Genomic DNA, 20,608 nt, shown 5'->3' with positions numbered 1-20,608 from the left:
TTTTTTAGTCTAGTTGTTGCTAAGGGTGGGGTCTCATGTTATAGCTACTTCTAGGGAGACTGTTTTGTGGTCAGATTTCGCCCTAGACAGTCACACACTGGGTGTGGTGCAGCAGTCTACCATGTTGGCGCGCACCAGGTCCAAGATGTCTGTGCCCCATGTGGGTGTGTCAACCAGCTGATCCAGTGCATTGGAGTTAACGAAGTCCAGGAAGCTTTGGGCAAGTCAGAGTTTGAACACGTATAATTTACCCAGTCTACGGACGGGTAATTAAAGTCAACCAAAGCTAGGGTGTTTTATCTTGGTTTACTCAACTAGGCTGAGTGGATGTCCTGATTCATGAAGGGGGTCCTATAGCTGGCAATGACCTGAAGAAGGGTCTTACTTACAGTCAATTTCACATGAAGTAATTCAAGGGAATCATGCTATTTAACCAATCTAGAGGTGTACTTATCTTTGATGAATATTGATATACCACCTCCTTTAGTTCTCATGCCTTAAGTTTGTGGTCTGAACGTGTGGAAGGAGATGTAACCTGGTATAGCTGGGGTGCTCTCTGCAGCCTTAAATAAGATCTCAGTGACTGCATAAATGTCAGCATCTTCCAGGGTGAGGACTACTTCCAGTGAGTGCAGTTTCTGGTTTAGACTCTTAGCATTTAGCAGTATAACCTTGAGATTTTTTTAGAGGGTATTTTACATCAGGAAATTTGTTCTTGTGACATTGCCTAAAAAAGGCACTACACAGATGGCAAGATTCTTAGCTAGTAACCAAAATCCCAGGAGTGACAGATGAAGTCCACAAAATTTATTTTTTGTGAATAGTTTGTGGGTTGGCTTAGTTAGTTTTACATATTTTTGTTTGAAAAGATGGATGTGAAATAGGTTGCACACATTGTGTGCTATATGGAACAAAATATGGGTGTAGCTCCCACTGAGATTAATGGACCTAGCACTGGTTATAAGGCTGGTGTTGAGAGGTGTATGGTAGTTGCTTGTGTGTGCTAGAAGGTATACAAAAGTGAACTGTACTACTTTGAATAGCATGCTGCTTATTATGAGAGAGTTTGCTCAGCGAATGGTAAACTATATGGATACAGACAGAAGTCTGAAAGGGGTTTGACTGCTTGTGGGTTGGGTGAAGTGGAAGGGGTTATTGAGTTTCAATGTACATGCAATCCATCTCATAGAAAGAAAAAAGTGGTTAGTGGGTGTAAAGGAGAGCCAAAAGTATAGACTGTAACTTTATTAGTGGTTGGTGGTATTGTGGTAGGTGGAGATTAGCCAAGGATAAGTGTAGATGATATGCGGGTGGGTGGGAATTGGGGGTAGGGTATGGCAGTGGCGTGATCCTAAGCTTAACGATGTCAAAGTGATCGGGCTGTGTCACAAAAGGAAATATTGCCAGCCTAGCTATCTGGAATTTTGTGAATAATTATATGTCATTTGTGAATATTAATATGATTTATAATAATGTGTGACAGAGGGAGATACTGCCAGCACATCTGTCTGGAATTTTGCAAATGGTTATGTGTCATTTGTGAATCTCAACATGATTCATATGCTTGTGTTACAAATGTATTAGAACTGTATGTCATATAAGATGGTTTGTACAGACATGTGCTGAACAGATATGTTGTAGAGCACTTAGCTTAAAGATGTATCTACAGTGTACCTTACTGAAAAAGAAGAGAAATGTATATAAACTATTGTAACTGTGTAAATATATGTTTTAACAGTGGGAACTGGCACATAGAAGGTTAACTTGCAAAACGTCAGAAAAAATAGTTGAATTAAATTATTTTATAACCACATAATAAGAGAGATATTATCTTTCAGTTTCAGTGCAACAGGAGATATAATGTCTAGAACTAGAAGTTTTTTGCATTGTCTTTAAATGTGGAGGAATGTAAATTATTTTATGACTTCCACCATTTTCCAAAATATCTAAGGTGTGTGTGTTTTCGCAGGCAGATGCTAAAATCAATGGTTTTTACCTGGGATATTCAGATGACAAGAAGTGATGTCATGCTGCAAGCATCTCAACAGCAATATTTGAGATATTAATTTTAAGAAAAGAGAGACTGGACATTCTGTATTTTGTCTCTGACCTGACATCAGCAGCTGGAAACTCCACTCACCACATCTGTCTTGCCTTGTTCTGTAAGTAAGTTAACAAGGGTACAGTAATTTCTCTTAGATTCAGACAAGAAAATAGTGAAGTACAGCTTAGATGTTTTAGTGGTGGGGCATCACAGGCTCAACTGATCAGGTAATCCAATGGAACGCAGTTATTCCGCCAAAGATGAGTTTCCACCTCCAAAGATGAGTTTCCACCAAAAACAATCAATGAGATAGAATGCTTAGGGATACAAAGACAAGGTCTTTGTACTCTGACTAGGTAGGGTAAAACCTCGCCGGAGAATGCTGATGGTGAATGAAGATGGAAGAATGCTTTATTCAGTGTTGAGAGGGAAGGTTGGGAGATTATGGGAAAACAGATTAAGTACAGAACTAGAAGTGTTGCTGTGGAACAGTCATAGTCAACCGAGACCACAAGCCAAAAGGCTGGATGGGTGAAAAAAAAGTTTGGAAATGGGACTATATCACATTAAAGACAATGCAACCACTTTTCAAAGACATGCTATTGTAAGGGTGGAGACATATTCTTTTCAACCAAAAGGGCAACTTTGGAAAAAAAGTGCCATTAAAAGCACTTTTTCTTTCAACTAATAACCATTCTTAGACACAGATGTCAGAAAAATGGAGGTGTAAGATGCTTCAGTGACAGAGTAGTTTAGGATTTTAGGGGTAACAACAGGAAAGACATTAAAGCAGTTGTACTGTTGATGGCAATTTCTTTGTTATTCGAATGTTTAGGTCAAAAGCAGATAATGTTGATTCTGGTTAAAAGAATACACTCTGTTAGCCAAACCATACTCAGTATTTGATGAGGAGTTTTGGGCAAGGGAATATAAATTTAGGCACCAACCTAATGTGACTAAGCTAGTCAACATAAGTACGTACATAAATTGAAGTAAAAAAAATAAATTATACTGAAACACGGAAACCAGAAGTAACTCATCAAGAAAATTTTAGATGGATAAAGATAATGAATAATTTAAATCACTTACCAAGAAAATGTTACTTTGAAAATAGCCATTTTTTAATTATCTGTTACACTGTGTGTGTGCGCGCATCAGGGGTACATATTTATATCAGGTATAACTGTGCTGCAACATTGTTTACTGAAATGTATTAAGACACATTAAGGGATGAATGCAAAAAAGTAGTTGGCACTTTATAGGGTTAAGAGTAATTTCTATGAAATACATGCACAAACACACACCACACAAACCTCTTTGTCTGTACCTATATATATATATATATATATATATATATATATAAATATATATACATATATAAATATGTGTATATATATATATATATATATATATATATATATATATATATATATAAATATATATACATATATAAATGTATATATATATATATATATATATATATATATATATATATTTTTTTTTTAAACCTATGGTCTCCCTTTTTATTGTTCTATCTTGATTACCTTAATGCTACTGTCTCAAGTAAGTGTTTTGGCAAAAAAATGGGAGAATCAGAGTTTCTTTTCTTAAGGCCCTATATTTCCCCTTCATGCATGCCCAGAAATATCCAATGAGGACATTCAGTGGGCTGACACAAGGGTGTCACCCATTTCTACAAGTGGCATAACACTCTAAGTCCTTGCATCCTTGTAACAAGCTCCTGTTTGTGATCCCTTATCTCCACTGAGAAATGCAATGTAAAGCGTATACACATTGTCACAGGTGCCCATATTCTTCTCCCTGAGAAAGGTGAGAAAATATTACCTTATCACTTTCCTCTCTCCCAGCCATAACACTTACCAAGCTTATCCAGTGTCTAAGCTGCTAGTCAAACCCAATATCAGAGATTCTGAAGTTAACTACAGGCAAATATATTGAGGAAAACAGATTTAGTGCAAATAATTTGAAATGAGAAAGAGCAAGCAGTGTTTCTGCTACGTAGAGAAAGACACTGCAGAAGGAGACATTAACTGACATAATAATGTGTAGGCAGACAAAATATCAGAAATGACAGAGAAAATAAGTAAGCAGAATGCACAAGAACACATTAACTGATATAAGGGTAGGAGAAGGAATGATGCCATAAAGCTTTATTATATGGTACAAGCCAACCAAAAAGATCAGTTTAACTAACATTACTTTAACGTCATCAGTTAAGTCTTGAAAAAACTTTCTGCTAAAGCATTTAAGTAAGTCTGAACAGACAGAAAAGCTAAGATATACAACTCTTAAGTGGGACGGCTAAAGCTATTGGATGAATTGTGTCATAACAAAGTCAAGGCAATTAAGACTTTGACTGTAAAAATTAAAAATGACAGACATACTTTGGCAAGGCATTATTCTTCACCAAAACCACTTGGACTGACATATGCCACCATATATGACCTTGTCTTTCAAATGATACTGTATATTAGAGAACTCAAAAATTCACAAGAAGAATGGGACCACATATTTCAAAAAAGTAAGAGAAAGAGAGATGATCATACCTCAAAAAGATCTGTGAGCAATAGGACAGTATGGAATGTATTTTCTTTTCCATGCTGAATTTCCACAGAGGCAGTGATAAACAATATATATTTTTACATCTCCCTTCCTGTGTGGTGCTCCCTTAGTATATATGTCCTTTGGAAAAAGGTGATTTTATTAAATGTTCTGTATCAGATGCATTATCCAGGTGATTAGGCACCAAGCAGTACAGACAGGCTAATTGTTCATCTTGTGGATCCATTTTTCATTGTAAATTGCATTTTTGAAAAAAAAAAAAAAACAAAGAACATACTGCAGTATCTATTTAAATCTTTGTAACACTGTTTAAATGATATGAGGAAAAAACTCTAAAAATGAAGACATAGCAATGATAGCTCAAACTAATGCATGGGGAAAAATAAATGATGAAAAACAGCTAAGAAAGAAGGTCTACTTCCCTATTGCCAGAGCCATGAAGAAGAAGCAGATGGGACTGAACAAGGAGCAATTTTTTTTTAAGTTTTTGAGAATGCCCTTCGCTGTAGGTAAGTGTGTGCTAAGGTGAAGATCATTCTGATATGACTATGCATAAGACAGCTGTTATGGAGCTCTTGTGCTCACAGATTTGACTGTTCAGTTTATGCTTGGAGGGAGGGCAGACTCCCAATATAGCAAGGGGCATGGATTTCAAGCAACTGTACTGTTCACAATTACATTTACTCCAAAAAAGTGCAACAGATGCTGTAAAAAAATGAATAAATCGTTGGTCTGGTATTTTATTTTAAGATTGCTTCTTTTTGGTAGTTGGTGATAAGTTTTTTCAAATAAAATAAAATAAATGATAAATATCAGTGCTAGAAACTTATAAATAAAAGCAAAGCAAAGTTTTTGGGTTATTAACAGCAGACCTACTATTTTCTGGGAGTCCTAAAAGCTTTTCCACTCATTCAGAAGTTACTATTTTGTAATGAAATAATAGGACAAAAAGTGCTATCTTCTTACAGTAGAAATAAGTGTTTCAATTATTGCTGAATTTTCTATGTTTCTCCTTACACAATGTAAAACTTCTGCATAGATACACTTTATTGTTTCATATATGTCTTTTTAAGACTCCAGTTTCAGTATCATAGGTCTAAACCTCTTAAGAGCCCAATGTGGCACACAGATCCTAACAATGTGTGACAAATGGTCAAAATGTGGAACACCCTATTTTCGCACTGCACGGAACTGCCATTGCCATGGAGCATGATAGAACATCTGTAAAATTCAATAAGACACTTCCCAGATCCAAAACCTTTATTTTATAATCTGCTATTCCAGCCTAGCTCAAATTCCCAGTTCCCATCTTGCTGGGTAACTGGACACACACCACTGGGGTTTATGGCCAGCATACACTGGGCAATAAGGGCACATACAGCCTATGCACTGTTAGCATGAGTCCAATAAGTCGGAGTAGGCTGGGTCCCCACTCCACTTATCACTGGCACATACCCATGCCCATTGGGTGACAGTCAACATGATCCAATCACTTACAGCCATATTTTACATGTCAAGTAGCTAGCACTGCCACTGCGCTCTGTCTGTGATCCGGGTTCTCCTACTACGCACCACAGTAGATGCTAAAGCAGCTGGTCTATACAACTCTTCCCCTTACAGGGCACCCTATTGAGTCTATTTCCATTCTAATGCAATAGCTGAAGCACTGATGACTCAACAGAATTTGACTGTGGGAGGGATGACAAGGTCAGCAGTAGTTGGTAGTAGGTGGAGAAGGAATCAAGAAGGTCAGATAAGTGAGGAGACAGGATATGAATTAGGCAAGTAGGCATGGGATGAACAGGGTAGCTGGGAAAGTTAAAGAAAGGATCTTTATAAGGTTACGAGCAGCTAGATCAGAGTCTCAATTTCTATATAGTCAGAAAGGAACCCCCACCGACCCCTCTTTGTTAAAGGGTTGGTAGATAGTTTAGAGACTTTAGGGCCTTTCTGGCCCACAACAGTGATCTCACTAGGGTCTGGGAAGGAATATCCCGTTTTTATGGATGTTTGCCTTCCCCAGCAATTGATTCATAGGTCCATAGTTTCATACTAGATTGTTGATTTGGTTGACCATTTTCAGCCTAGCCAACTATCCCACCCATTTACCAAGACATGAATTAATGCCAGACTCTGCCACCCTTTCCATAAGGAATAAAGCGGCAGACTTGATATGTACTTATGATTACCATCCAGTTGTCCAAGCCATGCTTAAAAAGGTCATTGAGCTCCTCTGTTTAACCTCTAGGGGCAGTTTATTCCATAAGAGAAGTATTCTCTGTGAAAGATATCTATCTCACCAACAGGCCCTATTTAAGTTTCGGTGGAAGTCTAGGTCTCTTGAGCTGGTGTTTCGGGTGGTATTACGTTTTTTGGATGTGTAAAGGTTACATAGGACAAGATCCTTTGAGAATCTATAAGCAAGGCAAAGATCTGCTCTCAGTAGTCAATATGCAATAGAAAACAGTGAGAGGGCCTTAAGGTTGTCCTGTTAACTGAGAGAGAACATGTTCTTATTTTGTTTTTGGGAAGGAAACTCTGCGGTCTCTTGACTGGAGTCATATGCCTTGCCAGGTACATACCAAAGGGTGCATTATAGTCATATTATTGGTATATGGAAGAAAGGCTATGTTATCACAGATATACTGATTAGTAGAAGGGCCAACTCGGAAGGCTACAATTTAAAAGGCTCTAAGAGAAAGGGGCATAGATTCAAACTGTCTTTTCTGTTATGCCAAGCAGACTTCGGCGACTTCTGTTGTGAAAATAGCCCTAATGGAGGGGCAGATGAATAAAATGAGGTTCAGCTGGGCAGGTTTTCCAAGGACTGAGACCCTCAGGATTCTTTCATCCAGTGATGTTGATATGGGTTTGAAAACTCAGAAGAACTGCTTACATTTGTCTGCCAAGTGACCTGATTAACACTCTTTCAAGCTCTGCCCTTTGTACACATCTGGTAATTCATTTATTCGCTTCCAAACTGTTTTTATTGGTCACAGTATGCACATGGACATTTTTAAATATAAGAGTATGGAGTCCAGAGATGTAGCCAGAAGTTTATATTTTGTATCCATACCTCATGCTGTTACCCCCACCACCCACACATCATTTAAAAAATATACTCAACCTAGACAGTGATGGCCGTATACACTCAGAAAGGGGCACGCCATTATCTTGGTGCATTCTTATATAACATAAGCAGGTTTTGTAAAGCTTTATACAATAAACACTAGTTTAGACATTTCTAAACATTTTGCATCACTGTCATAAAGTTCCTGAGAGATGTCTAGAAAAACTCAGTACAGTGAGTATGCGCAGCTACCCCCTTGATAGTGTCTTTATTTACTGAAAATGAACATATCTTCCCATCCAATGTCACAGTATTATTTCTATTCTATTATCGATAATAACGCCTGAACCTCGCTCCTGCAGTATCTTTACTAAGACTTCTACTTCCCTAGACCTTAAAAACAACTGACCGAAGATGCACGCTGTATTAAAAAAAAAGCCATTATACTGAAATCCTGCAACTCCACTTATATATTGTACGCTATGAAACTAGGACATGAAAGAGCTAAGGTGCTGCTTAAGTTACCTAAGCCACAAGTACACTTGCCGTTTCATTACCTGTCAGTTTGACACTACCGTGACTTCCACAAAAAGTTATAATGTGTTTATTGTAAAAAAAATAATGATATCTTGTATTTATTTACATCTTTCTGCTTTCATCTTATGCTTAGTGAGATGAAAGCAGAAAGATGTAAATAAATATCTCACACTCCCGTGAAGACAGCTAGAGCTACTTTGCTCACGAAGATCTGTGGCCAGCATCATTGACTCCCATCCTCCTGAGACTCATTACTTGATTTGGCTCGTATACCACGTTCATGACTGGCTGTAAATGCGGTGTACGAGCCAATCAAAAAATTGTAGAGCAGAGCCAACGCTGTGTAATGTGGGAGGGCAGCAGGGAGATATGCATTGGTTTGTATACTTCGATGCCGATTGGTAGTAATTGCAGTACACAAACCAATCAGAATGTGTGTAGCAGAGCCACAGCTGTTCAATGCAGAATAGCGGAACCATGGCTTTGCTCGATAAATGTGGAGTGCTCCGCATAATCTGGAGCACTTCGATGCTCAGTTCAGTATTGATATTCGGAGATATTTTAAGAGAGTGCATATGCAGGTGGATATATGTGTGTGTGTACAAACATATTCGCATGTATATAGAAACATTCCTCGTGTTTCAGTCCATTCTCTATTAATGGTGATGGTCATAGTAGTTGAAGTGTGGGAGCATAGCCCTCAAAAATACTGTTTTGGGGATTTGATTAAAACTCTCAGAAATAATATGTTCAACCAACAAGTGTAATACTCAATGAGCTGGTACATAGCTCTTTATCAGACATCGTATATTATATCATCAGCATTACCTCCATTTTGCCCACCTTACATGAGATCAGGGTGCTGCATCAATTGCTGTCAAATCTGTCAACTCTGTGCAATTATCATATCTTCTATTATGACTATACCAGACTGTCACATCCATCCCTTGGGTAGATACCTTTATCTCTTCTTAGCTTCTTCCTGTCTCTCGCAAATCTGTTTTACCAAATCATCTTCTGCTTTCATGTACATATAACCAACTACTATAGTCTGTTTTCCTTGTCCTTTCTGTACAACTAGGGCTGCTTTGGCTTCCATTTCAATTACTTCAATCCTTCATCTGTCTCACAATGTTCATCATACTATTTGTTTCAGGCATTTCACCAGCTCTAACTTGCACAGCTGCTCTGCCTTCACTACCCAGGTTTCTTTGTCATACAGCAGCACTGGTTCCACCACTGTTTGTACTCCTTAATTTTAAGCTTCTTTGGCATTAGTTTGTCTTCCTTCATTTCTCATGGCACTTTATGCCATTTGAAATGAAGACTAAAAAATGACTGTACACAAGTGCTTTAGCTGAGCACTTTCATTCGTTTTAACATAAACAAACTTCCTCAGAGTTCTGAGGAAGTCCGTTTATATTAAAATGAAAGAAAGCACTTGTGTGGACAGTCATTTTTAGTCTTCTTTTCACGTTTTGTTTTAAAGTGTTTTATTAACATTCGTGAAATTTGGTGTTTTTTCTTTTCATACTTTATGCCATTTGGCTGTATCACCTCTGATTCTAGCATTGGCCTTCTCATTCAGATTTCCCTTATCCTCAGTACCACATTCCAGATATTCAAAACTGTTAACTTGTTCCACTATTTTACCTTCTACCTCACCTTTCAGCTTCTTCTAATTTTCCACATTTGGTGCCATGACTGCTCTCTTGTCTGCACTTTGTTTTATCCGAAGTGCCTATAGTTTTTCATTCCCTCCCTCTATCATTTACTGAAGTTCTTCTTCAGAGTATGCTTGTAGTGCTTTGTTGATCTGACCCAGAGAACTGAGTGGTGAGGCAGTCCTTCACCAGTATGAACAGGAATGGACTCATAGGTAAACCCCTGATGCATCTACAAAGAAATGGCTGGAGATGTGCGTATGTTTTTAAATGTGAGGAGCAAGCATATGCTTGGTGCCTTGCATCATGTTTAGACAGTGATCTCCTGCTACCAACCTCACTTTCACATAGAGTATAAATTCATAGGCAACGATGGGCTGCAGCTACAAATCTGCGAGGTTTAATTCACAAAACTGCTCGGGAATCCAACCAACTAAAGAAACTCAAAGGAAGTGTTTTTGGCAGGGAGAAGCCTTCACTAATTCTTAACCCTCCTTCCAGAAGATGCACAAACAAGGAGGAAGAAATCTCCCAAAATGACGGAATCACTGGCTGCGAATACTTTAACTGCTACAGCAGTGATTTTCCATTGAAAACTGTACTTCTCAAGTTCAGCATCAGGGATTTGGGGCTATGTGAATGGATGTTCATGGAGCTGGGGATAAGAATTGTAGGGAAGCCCAATACCAGAGTACCTACTGCAGTTCTAAAGACCACAACTGCAATCTTTGAAACTGCAAGCTTCTAAAATCTAAAACTGAATGGGAGTGAATATATATAAACACAGAGGTTGCTACATCTTTTTTATTAAACAAGTCCTTTATCAATGTTATTAAAACAAACATTTTACATTTCCAGTTTTTCACTTATATTACAAGCATTTCCAGTTCTCCTGACATTAGCAGCAGCATTCGTGTCATTGGCGTTCTACTGCTGTCAGTGCGATTCTACTGCAATCACTGTACATTTCAGGGCTTTTACTGGCCATTTCACTGCATTCATGTGGAAGAAAATTGCTCAACAGTTATAACATTACTCTCTCTCCACTTTCTTGACAGACTTAAAAGATGGCTGCATAATTCAACTGGACACATCTTTTTACAATCACCCCACTGCAAAATCTATAACATTTTTCTGCTCTCCATTTAAAATCATTTTATGCCACTTTATATTCAATTGCTATGACCTCTTTTCATTATGGTTAATCTATATCCTTTATTTATAATGCAGTGTGTTACTGTAAATCTCTATTCTTTACTTATAATGCAGTGCATCCTATCGTTACTGTTAATCTGTATCCTTTACTTATAATGCAGTGCATCCTATACCCTTCCCTCAAAACCCTTCATCAGCAAATAGGCCTCGTTGATGGATACACATCATGTCACTGAAGGTAGTTTTTGTCGAATACAAAAAAAATCAAAAGAAGTTCACCGAAACCACCGTCAGCAAATATTAAAAGAATTTTTTTGCAAGGTGTGGACACTATATAAGCACTTAACTGATTTTTCTTTTTCCAGATATCAGAGTGCAATCACTGCACTACATCATTATTTCCTTTAGCTGCTAATGCACAATTTCTGAGACTGGTATACTCATTTGACAATAACTGGCAACATCCCTCTAAATACAATCAGCTGCTTGTTGGTGCACTTGAACTCTGTTCACATTCACTGCCAGTCTATGCCATGTTCCTGTTTTGACTAAAATGTTACTTCAGCCTCCTGTCACAATAACCAAAAGGGGATGAGAAGAATCTAATCATTTCTCCAGTCATACATATCTTCCAGATGCATCTAACATCCCTGTCTTTGTGCACAATAAGGCATAGTCAGCAAGACTGATACCACTCACAACAATCATGTACTATACATGACCTTCGCACACCATGCTATGTCCAATTAGACTGGATCTCAGACTTACTATGGAGTCACAATAAACTCTTATCACAGATGACTACAAACTTGGGATGGTTCAAAAGTACAACAGATTCAAGTGAATGTATTAGAATTGCAGTAGTAACTGGTAGTTTATCAAAGAGAATTAAGGCTATAAACCTAACAAGCTTCATCCTGTAGTCTGGGCATACCTTCCTCAGTTTCTATTTGCACATTTTGTGACTGAGCATGTTACTTAACCTGACAATACTCCTACATCTCTTCTGAAAGGAGGAATTTTTACTTAGTGGGTTATCAATTAGCAGTAAATGATTTACGTGTGATTTATCTCCACCAAAATCTCCATTAGAACTAGAACCAAGGACCTAAATATTCACTAAAATATAAAACATGGTAGAGGGACAAATTTATATCTCAGCATTTTTTAAGCCTCTGGAATAAACTTCTCCTGCATGGTGCACCTCATCTTCCTTTAAACTGGATAACTAGATGGGTACCCACAAATTTACTCAGGATCTACTGGTACGGTCCTCCTGGAGAAAGGAGGTGTGGCCTGAGGGAGGGAAGGCTTTACTCCAGGATTTACTGGTATGGTCCTCCTGCAGCAAGGAGGTGTGGCCTGAGGGAGGGTACTGTCATGGTGAGAATGGCCATACGACTCAGTGACCTTGAAATAGCTATGACTTTAAAATTAAGTAACACTGGCAAAGACAACTGTCATGCCAAACAGAAAATAAACCACATTTTAGTTAATACAAATGAAAAAATATATAATTTAGAACATCAATGCACAAAAGATAATCTGTTGTAATTTACAAATGGTATGAACTTTCCAACTTACTGCCTCAATCCCAACTCCTTACAGCCCACAATATACTAAACAATCCTAAATCCTGCCCATCCCTTGCAAATTCTCTGACACTTTTTACTCCTCAACGCCCACTAAGAAGTACTAATCAATACTTTCTTGAAGTTCATAAGCCAAACAAAACCTTTGGGAAAATACTCTGTCACTCAGTTGCAAAAAACTGGAACACACTCCCTTTAGCCCTTAGACCCTTAGACTACTTAAAGACAAAAATGCCTTCAAGAAACATCTTAAATCTTTTTTCCTATCAAACTGGATATGTTCATGCTCTAAACTACTACCCAAGAAACATTCAGGGATAACCTAACTTAGCTATCACTTCTAGCTCTCTCTCTCTCTTATTACTACCTACACATTTTTTCCCGTCATATTCCATACTAGTTAGCTCATGTTATACTCAATTCCCATAATCCCTTATTACTGTTCTTTAATTTAATAACTTCCAAAGTTCACACAACTTATCTGTATATTTACTTACTTCATGCCTAGTACCTTGGTTCAGCAACATATTGATCTTAGTCTTACCATATTTCTGCTTAGTTTCTTGCCATACTACGTGAAAATTTCCATATATGTATTGTATTGTATTTCTATCCATTCTATATATTCCTTTATTGCATGTTATGCAATTACTTCAGAAGTATGTATACTTAAAATGTGATCTGTGTTTATCTTTTTCTTACTATTTGTTTACTTAAACTTATTTTTTTGGGAGCTTTTTTCCTCGGGCCTCTGCTGAAAAAGGGCTTCTAAGAACCTAGACAGACTAACCCAGTTAACAAATGTAAAAATAAATACAATAAATACATAAATATATTTTCTCAGCATGCACCTATTAGAAGACACTGAATGGTGCAACACAATGAATACAGTTACAGTGGTACCTTGGTGAAAAACATGGCATTTTATCAAGAAACTTACTTGGACAGGAAAGCTGTACAGCGTGTTTTAGCTTCACTTCCATCAGGAAATAGATGTTGTGGGCTGTACAGCACATCAACCAGCACTGAAAATTCAGCCTGCACCATGGGACTGAACTGACGTTCCAGGGAAGAGACAACTGCCTATAAAAGAAAAACACAAGTATGTTTAAATAAAAATAAGCTACTGTGCTTGTCCTAACTCACTGCTATGCCTGCAGTCAGAGTTACCACTGCAAATTAATCAACTAATACTCTTCATCCTATACAGATAATACAAACTCACATTTTACTGATATTGGCAATACATGCTGAAAATATGGCTTTAATTAGGAGGCTGATTTTTAATAAGCAAAGACTATAAAATGCAAAACACTATGTTTTCAAAATATATTTAAAATGACATAGAGAGAGAAATTTTCTAAGTTTTGATATTATGAGAGTCCTGTTTTGGCTGGGATGTCAAATAAGAGTCATGAATTAACTTTGGGGCAGAAAGTGACTTAGAGAGTAAGCTGTATGATCCAAGAGTTACTCATTTTGTGCCAAGCAAGATTCTTTCAGGTAGTTCTATTCCTAGCTGGGCAATGCATGCAGTTATGAGAAATATGCTGAAACATATATTGTCAGACTTCACTGAAAAGATAAACACAGGTCTTTTCTGCTTGCATAAAACCAAATCCAAAAAAAGGATATCATGTTAATACATCTATGTGTCAATAGACCCCTTCACTCCAGTGTATACTAACCTATTTACCCTTCATAATGGCTCTCAGATGGTACAAAGCAAATGGTGTTAGATTACTGAAAATCGCTATTCAAATCTACTCAACAGACTAGTAAAGCAATGCAAATAAACTATAAGTTAAACAAAATGTGTAGATTAGCAAAATTAAAATGTGTAGATTAGCTGCACTCTCTGGCCAACAGAAGCATTACTGTCTCTCTTAGGAATGCTACCTTCTCCTTGTTAAATTTAGTCAGTTATAAAATATACAGACTGCTGCACCTTTTACAGGACTCTGCTGTCCCTTACCTGCAAAGCTGATCATCAAAAGGCCATACTGCAACTTAATATTTGGTGAAGGATCCTTACTATGATAGTCCCACAACTGATGGGATAAAATGCCAATTTATCTCACGAAAATCCATACCCACAGCACATTTAAATATCAAATTCCTGATCACTGAAAAAGCCTTAACTGCCCTGTAGTTTCTTAAGCTTATTCACTCCTATCAATTTTCATGCTTAAGAACATATTAAGTGTAAATATTCCTTTACCACATTACGAAAGTGCACCTTTGATAACCATTCTACATGTGCAAAAATCTTTTACAACTGTACCAAAGTTGTTTCCTCTATCCATGTCTTTCTGAATGTGAACTAATTTAGTATACATATATTCAAGTCCCTAACAGGTTTAAACAGTCCTAGCTCTTGCTTGTTTCACAGCTAGCCAGATTCATGTATCAGGCCATTCTCCCTCAAAATGGTGCTAACAATGACTTGATGGCATCTAGTATAGTTTAGCTCTTGTGTAGACTCATCTTCTATGTTCCTTTTATTTTCTCTTCACCTGTTTTTCCTGCAAATCATTTATGTACTCTTTTGAATTGAATAATGCAGTTACTCAGCAATCAAGATTAGTTTTTGACATTATCCTCTATACATGGTATTCGGATCTATTTTCAGCCTTCGAATGGCCTAACCATTGAACAGCTGAACATTACACAATAAGCATCGAAAGTTCACACTGGGAACATTCATTTCATTGACAGTTGAAGTAACTACTTGTCCAGCACTTCCCCATCTCACATACAGAAGTGTTTCAAACCCCTTTACTCCATTGTAGTGCAGTCTTGGGGGGGTGGAAGGGGTGGATTTTGAAGCACTTCCATGTGTGAGATGGGGAAGTGTTGGACAAGTAGTTACTTACACTGTTGATGAAATGAAAGTTCGCGGAGTGAACTTTCATTGCTTATTGTTCGATATTCAACCATTCAATGGTTAGCCCATTCGATGGCTGAACATAGACCCTAGTATTCTGCCTGTGGCTTTGAGTTCTGGCCAGACATGGTTCACAGGCCAAGTCACTCAGTTATCTAAAGAGAAACAAAGAACCAATAGACAAAGGCTATAGGAGTAGCCAAAATAATTCTTGCTTGCATACAGAGGTGACATTAGTGAAATATGTGTTGCACTGAAAGTATCGAGTCAATTCATCACACTGCCATGCAAAACTGTGTAAGAAGGATATTACAACAAAAAACAGAGTGAGTAGTTACAAAGACAGCAGACAATAATATGGGTGCAAAATTTAGCAGAAGAAGAGAGTTTGAATGAAATAATCATACACAGTTTGGTGGAAATGTAAGAAAGAACCATAAATGAAATGCTTGAATCCTTACAAAGCATACATATACATTAAAAAAGTTAAATTTTTCATTAAGAATTGATGTGGGATGACACTGACATAAACAAATGTAACTGACCGTTGTCAAAACTGAGACATGGGTATAATCATTCACATAGATAATGTTTTGGATGCATTCGCTGGACTCCCTCAAAGATGTGCCACCAACAGTGAGAACATAAAGAAAGATGAACTGTAAAGGCAGAAAACCAAATGGCGAGATGGCTTCAGAGGTTCATGTTTAGTGTAGTCTTCTTTGCTTCCATATCATATTTGTTAGAGTGGATTGTTTTGAATGCTGCTCAATGAAATATAATAAGAAAATTGTTTTAGTGTGGAACAGATGCTGTATAGAATCAAAGTGAATATTTCACATAACATTATGGAATGTTATGATTGTCTTCATCACTGAGAAGTAAACAAGAAACATCAGAGATTGGAATGAATATCATAGTTTGATCATTAACAGTGTTTCTTCCCTACATACCTGACTAGCGGTATCTACTGAGAGGCTCTGTGCTGCAGGGGGATGGAGCCCTAACTCTGACCCCAGGTGACAGGTTTGATTAGTGAGCCGCACACCTGAGAAGTCACCTGGGGGATAGGAAAGGTAGTGGCATTTTACTGACTCACCTATCCCACAGAGAAGGGGGGAAACTCTTAAGCATGGGATGACAGCCCCAGTGGTGACTCTAATGGTATGCATCCTAAGCTTTCAAATATCAGGGCATGCGCAGACAGATGTTCAGGGCATTAACGGTCTTACAACACTGCACATCAAGGCGGGTCTTGGAATGGACAGTACATATTTCTGCTCTGTGACTGTGATTATGACTATGATGCTAATGTGAGATGTCTCGACTTCCTCTCAAGCAATGGGAAAAAAGTTTGGATTTGGTCTGGGGAGTCAGAAGTCACTCCCAATACCTAAGATTAAGGACAGTCACCAGGGGCAGATAATGGTTTCCTACATAGCAACCAAAAAGTTTAAAAATCTCTTCACTGTCCTTTCTTTCCATGTCATAACACAGTTTCCATCTTGTGGGTGGGTGGGTGTGTGTGTGTGTGTGTGTGTGTGTGTGCATGTCTAATATATTACCGGGTTCAAAAGGTGACATGTTTCTGTCTATTATAGGTGTGAACCAGTGCACAGCTACTTTTAATAATTTATTCCCTGCAATCCCACCCAAGAAACTAAAATGGCCCTACATTTTCTAGAATGCAAAACCAAATATAATAACAATCTTCTGCATTACAGCTGTTTATCTTTAACAGCTGTCAAGCTTTAAGGTTTACCCTTTGTGAGTGTCAGAGCCAGAAAAATCTACAGCGACTTAAGTATAAAAACGTGAACAATGGGTTCAGCACAAATATAATTAAGCAGTGATCTATGGCAGTAAATGGCCAGAAATATAAAAAAGAAGGGCTATTGGGTAATAATTCATATATAAATAATAACGCAATAAATCAAAGACCTAATAAAAAGCCTCAGTCTTACTGAGCCAAATCCACGAATGAAGAAAGCTCCACAGAGTCAGAAGGGTGAAAGACTGGCTAGCAGAGGTCGTGAGCCTGACTTCGGTAACTGTAGTCAGTCTCTCCTGAGAAAAAGAAAAGTGATGCACGCCAGGTAAGGTACCTATGGTTCCTTCATGAAGGTCTCAGTAAGTCAATCCTAAGGACTTGGAAGACGAACCTGGCTGCAACAATTAATCTCATGAAACACAGGAGAAAAAAGATCAAAATAGGATGAGCCTCAATCCATCCTGACTGCAGAACTCTACAACTGTTACAAAGATCAACATTAGAATATGGCAGCCTCAGCACAGAGTATTGCAACAAATAAATCTAGTACTAACTGTTACATGAATACCACTAGTAAAGCAACTCCAAAATGATAAGATAGCCTATCCACATGACATTCTTCAAAGTACAATGGCTTCACTACTGCTGACACTGGGCCTCTGCATGTCAGCATTTTATGCAGAATACCCTAGATAAAAATTCCAATCCTGCACCTTGGTAAAGTTTTAAAGCAGAAAGGTAGAGGATCTTATGAGGGTCTTACCATAACAGACATTAGGAGTTGTTCTTCTATCTTATAAGGCTCAATTGTATGTTAATTTTCCTCTTTCATGGATACTACTTTTATATGTGTTTTCAGGCTCATAAAGGTATAAGACATACTCCCTGAAACTGCAATGTTTAAGAATTTATTTTTTTATTCTTTCAATCTGGCAACCAGGGTAGATCACGGATGCAAATGGACTTATTTCAGTCTCAGCTCAGACACATATAAATGAAAGATGCAAACACTCAGAGCAGTCTTAATTTGTCTTTGTAAGAAGCAGTTCAGTCTTTTACAACACCCACATCTGGCAAGATTTGGGAAAAAATAATTTGCTCCATTTCTGATCCTCTTCACAATCTTTAATAGTTTTATTTTCACATAAAACTGAGTTGCTAATTGCTTTTAGTCTAGTGACCACAGAAACTATAAATGATACCCAGTTTATTAGAGTATTTGGACACCGATCTGGGTAAAACACTAATAAAAGTATACCATGGAATGGAATTCTGAAGCAAATGCATTCATTTCAACATTCCAAATCTACATTTATATGTCTGCAGTGCCTGTCAATTCAAGCTAATTTTTGTTTCCCTTGGAATAATTATTTTAAGTTAATAAAATTATATGATGAAATAATAGAAACTACAATATTTGCATAAGAATGAGATGAGCAGACTTTGCAACAATTCTCAATTCCTCATTTTATAATGCAAATTATTTCTCTACAAGTCTTGCAACCTGGAAAAAGTTTGCAAGATCCTGATTTGCTTCATTCTCTAGCCATTCTATCTGACTCTCTGTAAAAATAATGGTATTCATTTTCATATGAAACTTTACTGCTATTATTCAAATGGGAACAGAATTACATACATTACTCAATTTGCTAGATTACCTAAATGCTGAGGGTAGGAGAACAACTGATGAGTCTGTCTTTGATAAAAATAACTAAATTCATTTTTACAGCAAATTAATCTACTCACTGTTGTAATTCGAGTGAGCAGGGAAATATTCATGTTTCTTAATTTACTGGCAGACTTGGTTGCAGATGATAAGAAAACAAAAACATACTGTACTATAGTTTTATGAATAAATATGTACTTTCTTACCATTATTAAACTCAACAGTGAAAGAAAGAGTGACCTCTCCTTGATTCTGTTTGTTCTGCACTGCTGTTAATAGTGTGGAGGAAAAGTGAATGAAGGCTTGCAAGAATTAATGAAAGAAAGCCTGAAAGAGTTCTACATACTTCTGCTAAGTCACTTTTACTGTAAACTATTAAGTGCAATATTTGCCAATAAATGACTATGCAAAGTGATGGCAGCACTCTGAGAAGGAATACAAGAACTCTTATTCGGGGTGAGGGTCAACCCCATTTACATTTGCATGCTATGAGTGCTTTTATATGAAGTCAGTCATAACTAGTTAGGTGTAATCCTGCATGTCAATCAGGAATTCTAATCAATGAGATAAATTCATAAATGATAAAGCAAGTCAAAGTACGTAAAACTCCTGCCAGTCGGCACAATTTCCATGTACGCAGCACATGATGCTAAGGCAATGTGTTGTTTGTGCGTGTTCAGATCAGCACCGAAAAAAAATCACTGCCGGATTACGAGCAAACTTACCCCACAACACCTCTACGCAATCTGAATGCTAAGGCATTCCATACTTTCAAGCAGAATTTAAAAAAAGTGTGAATAACAAGTGCTTCTGCTATTCGTGCTCATGGTTTTACTCACTGTCAGTTCAAAAAGCAATGCTATACAATGGCAACTAATGAAATAAAAACACATACTGAAAGGAGCAGCAATGAACAGATTACAGAAGCAAGGCAGTTATGTTATACGTAGAATTGTTTAGTGTTAAGCACCAACTTTAATGCCTATACTGAGACCTGGTTAGAACTGTTTAAGGCTCATGAATTAAAGGCAATAAGGCATAAAACAGTTTGTCTTCAAATTACTCACCATACTGTCAGTGACATGGTCAAGAATGTTCACAAATGTAAGAACTCAAGCAAGGAGCTACTAAAAACATCATTCCGTTCAACTTAGTACATACGGCACAGTTTCAGCTGTATTTAAGAAATAACAACAGCACACTGGTGCTCAGAAAGCACTTTTAACATTAAAACCGACTGCTACCAATGGTAACAGTCATACACAAATATTTTGTACAGCAGCTAAAAGCTTTTATACACATTAGAAAAGAAATGTTTAACCACTATATGGTGTTGCAGAAAATGTGCACCGTTAACAGTAACGGTGCATTTATAAACATAAATTTTCCTGCTACAAATGTGTGTTATAATAAAACAACCACTTCCAGGATAACTAATATATGGCTGCTAAAAAAACTCTCAGAGCTACAGGAAAGATCCATATAGCCTGCTACATATACCAACTGGAGTTTTATGACTTCATTATAAAGATTCCAAGAAAGTTAATAAACTACTTGAGAACGTGTTTGGGGGATGGTTTATAGATCTTGGATTATTTCAGCTCCTCAGGGAAAAAAACACAGCAGTAATAGAAATGAT

The 20,608-nt window shown here is 37.4% G+C and overlaps 1 protein-coding gene across 2 annotated transcripts in view; it reads right to left on the bottom strand.

Moving 5' to 3' along the window:
• ITPR2 (inositol 1,4,5-trisphosphate receptor type 2) overlaps window positions 1–20,608 on the bottom strand; it is a 2,416,542-nt gene that overhangs the window by 903,045 nt on the left and 1,492,889 nt on the right. For both annotated transcript variants that reach the window (XM_044087657.1, XM_044087658.1), the window contains exon 36: window positions 13,586–13,728. In XM_044087657.1, the coding sequence (XP_043943592.1) occupies window positions 13,586–13,728 (143 nt within the window). The remainder of the gene's footprint in view (window positions 1–13,585; window positions 13,729–20,608) is intronic.

The sequence above is a fragment of the Protopterus annectens genome, chromosome 11.part0 (assembly GCF_019279795.1).
Source record: "Protopterus annectens isolate FY-2018-M chromosome 11.part0, PAN1.0, whole genome shotgun sequence".
Lineage (NCBI taxonomy): Eukaryota > Metazoa > Chordata > Ceratodontiformes > Protopteridae > Protopterus > Protopterus annectens.
The sequence above is the reverse complement of the archived record's forward strand: the minus strand, read 5'-3'. Positions and strand labels throughout refer to the sequence as shown.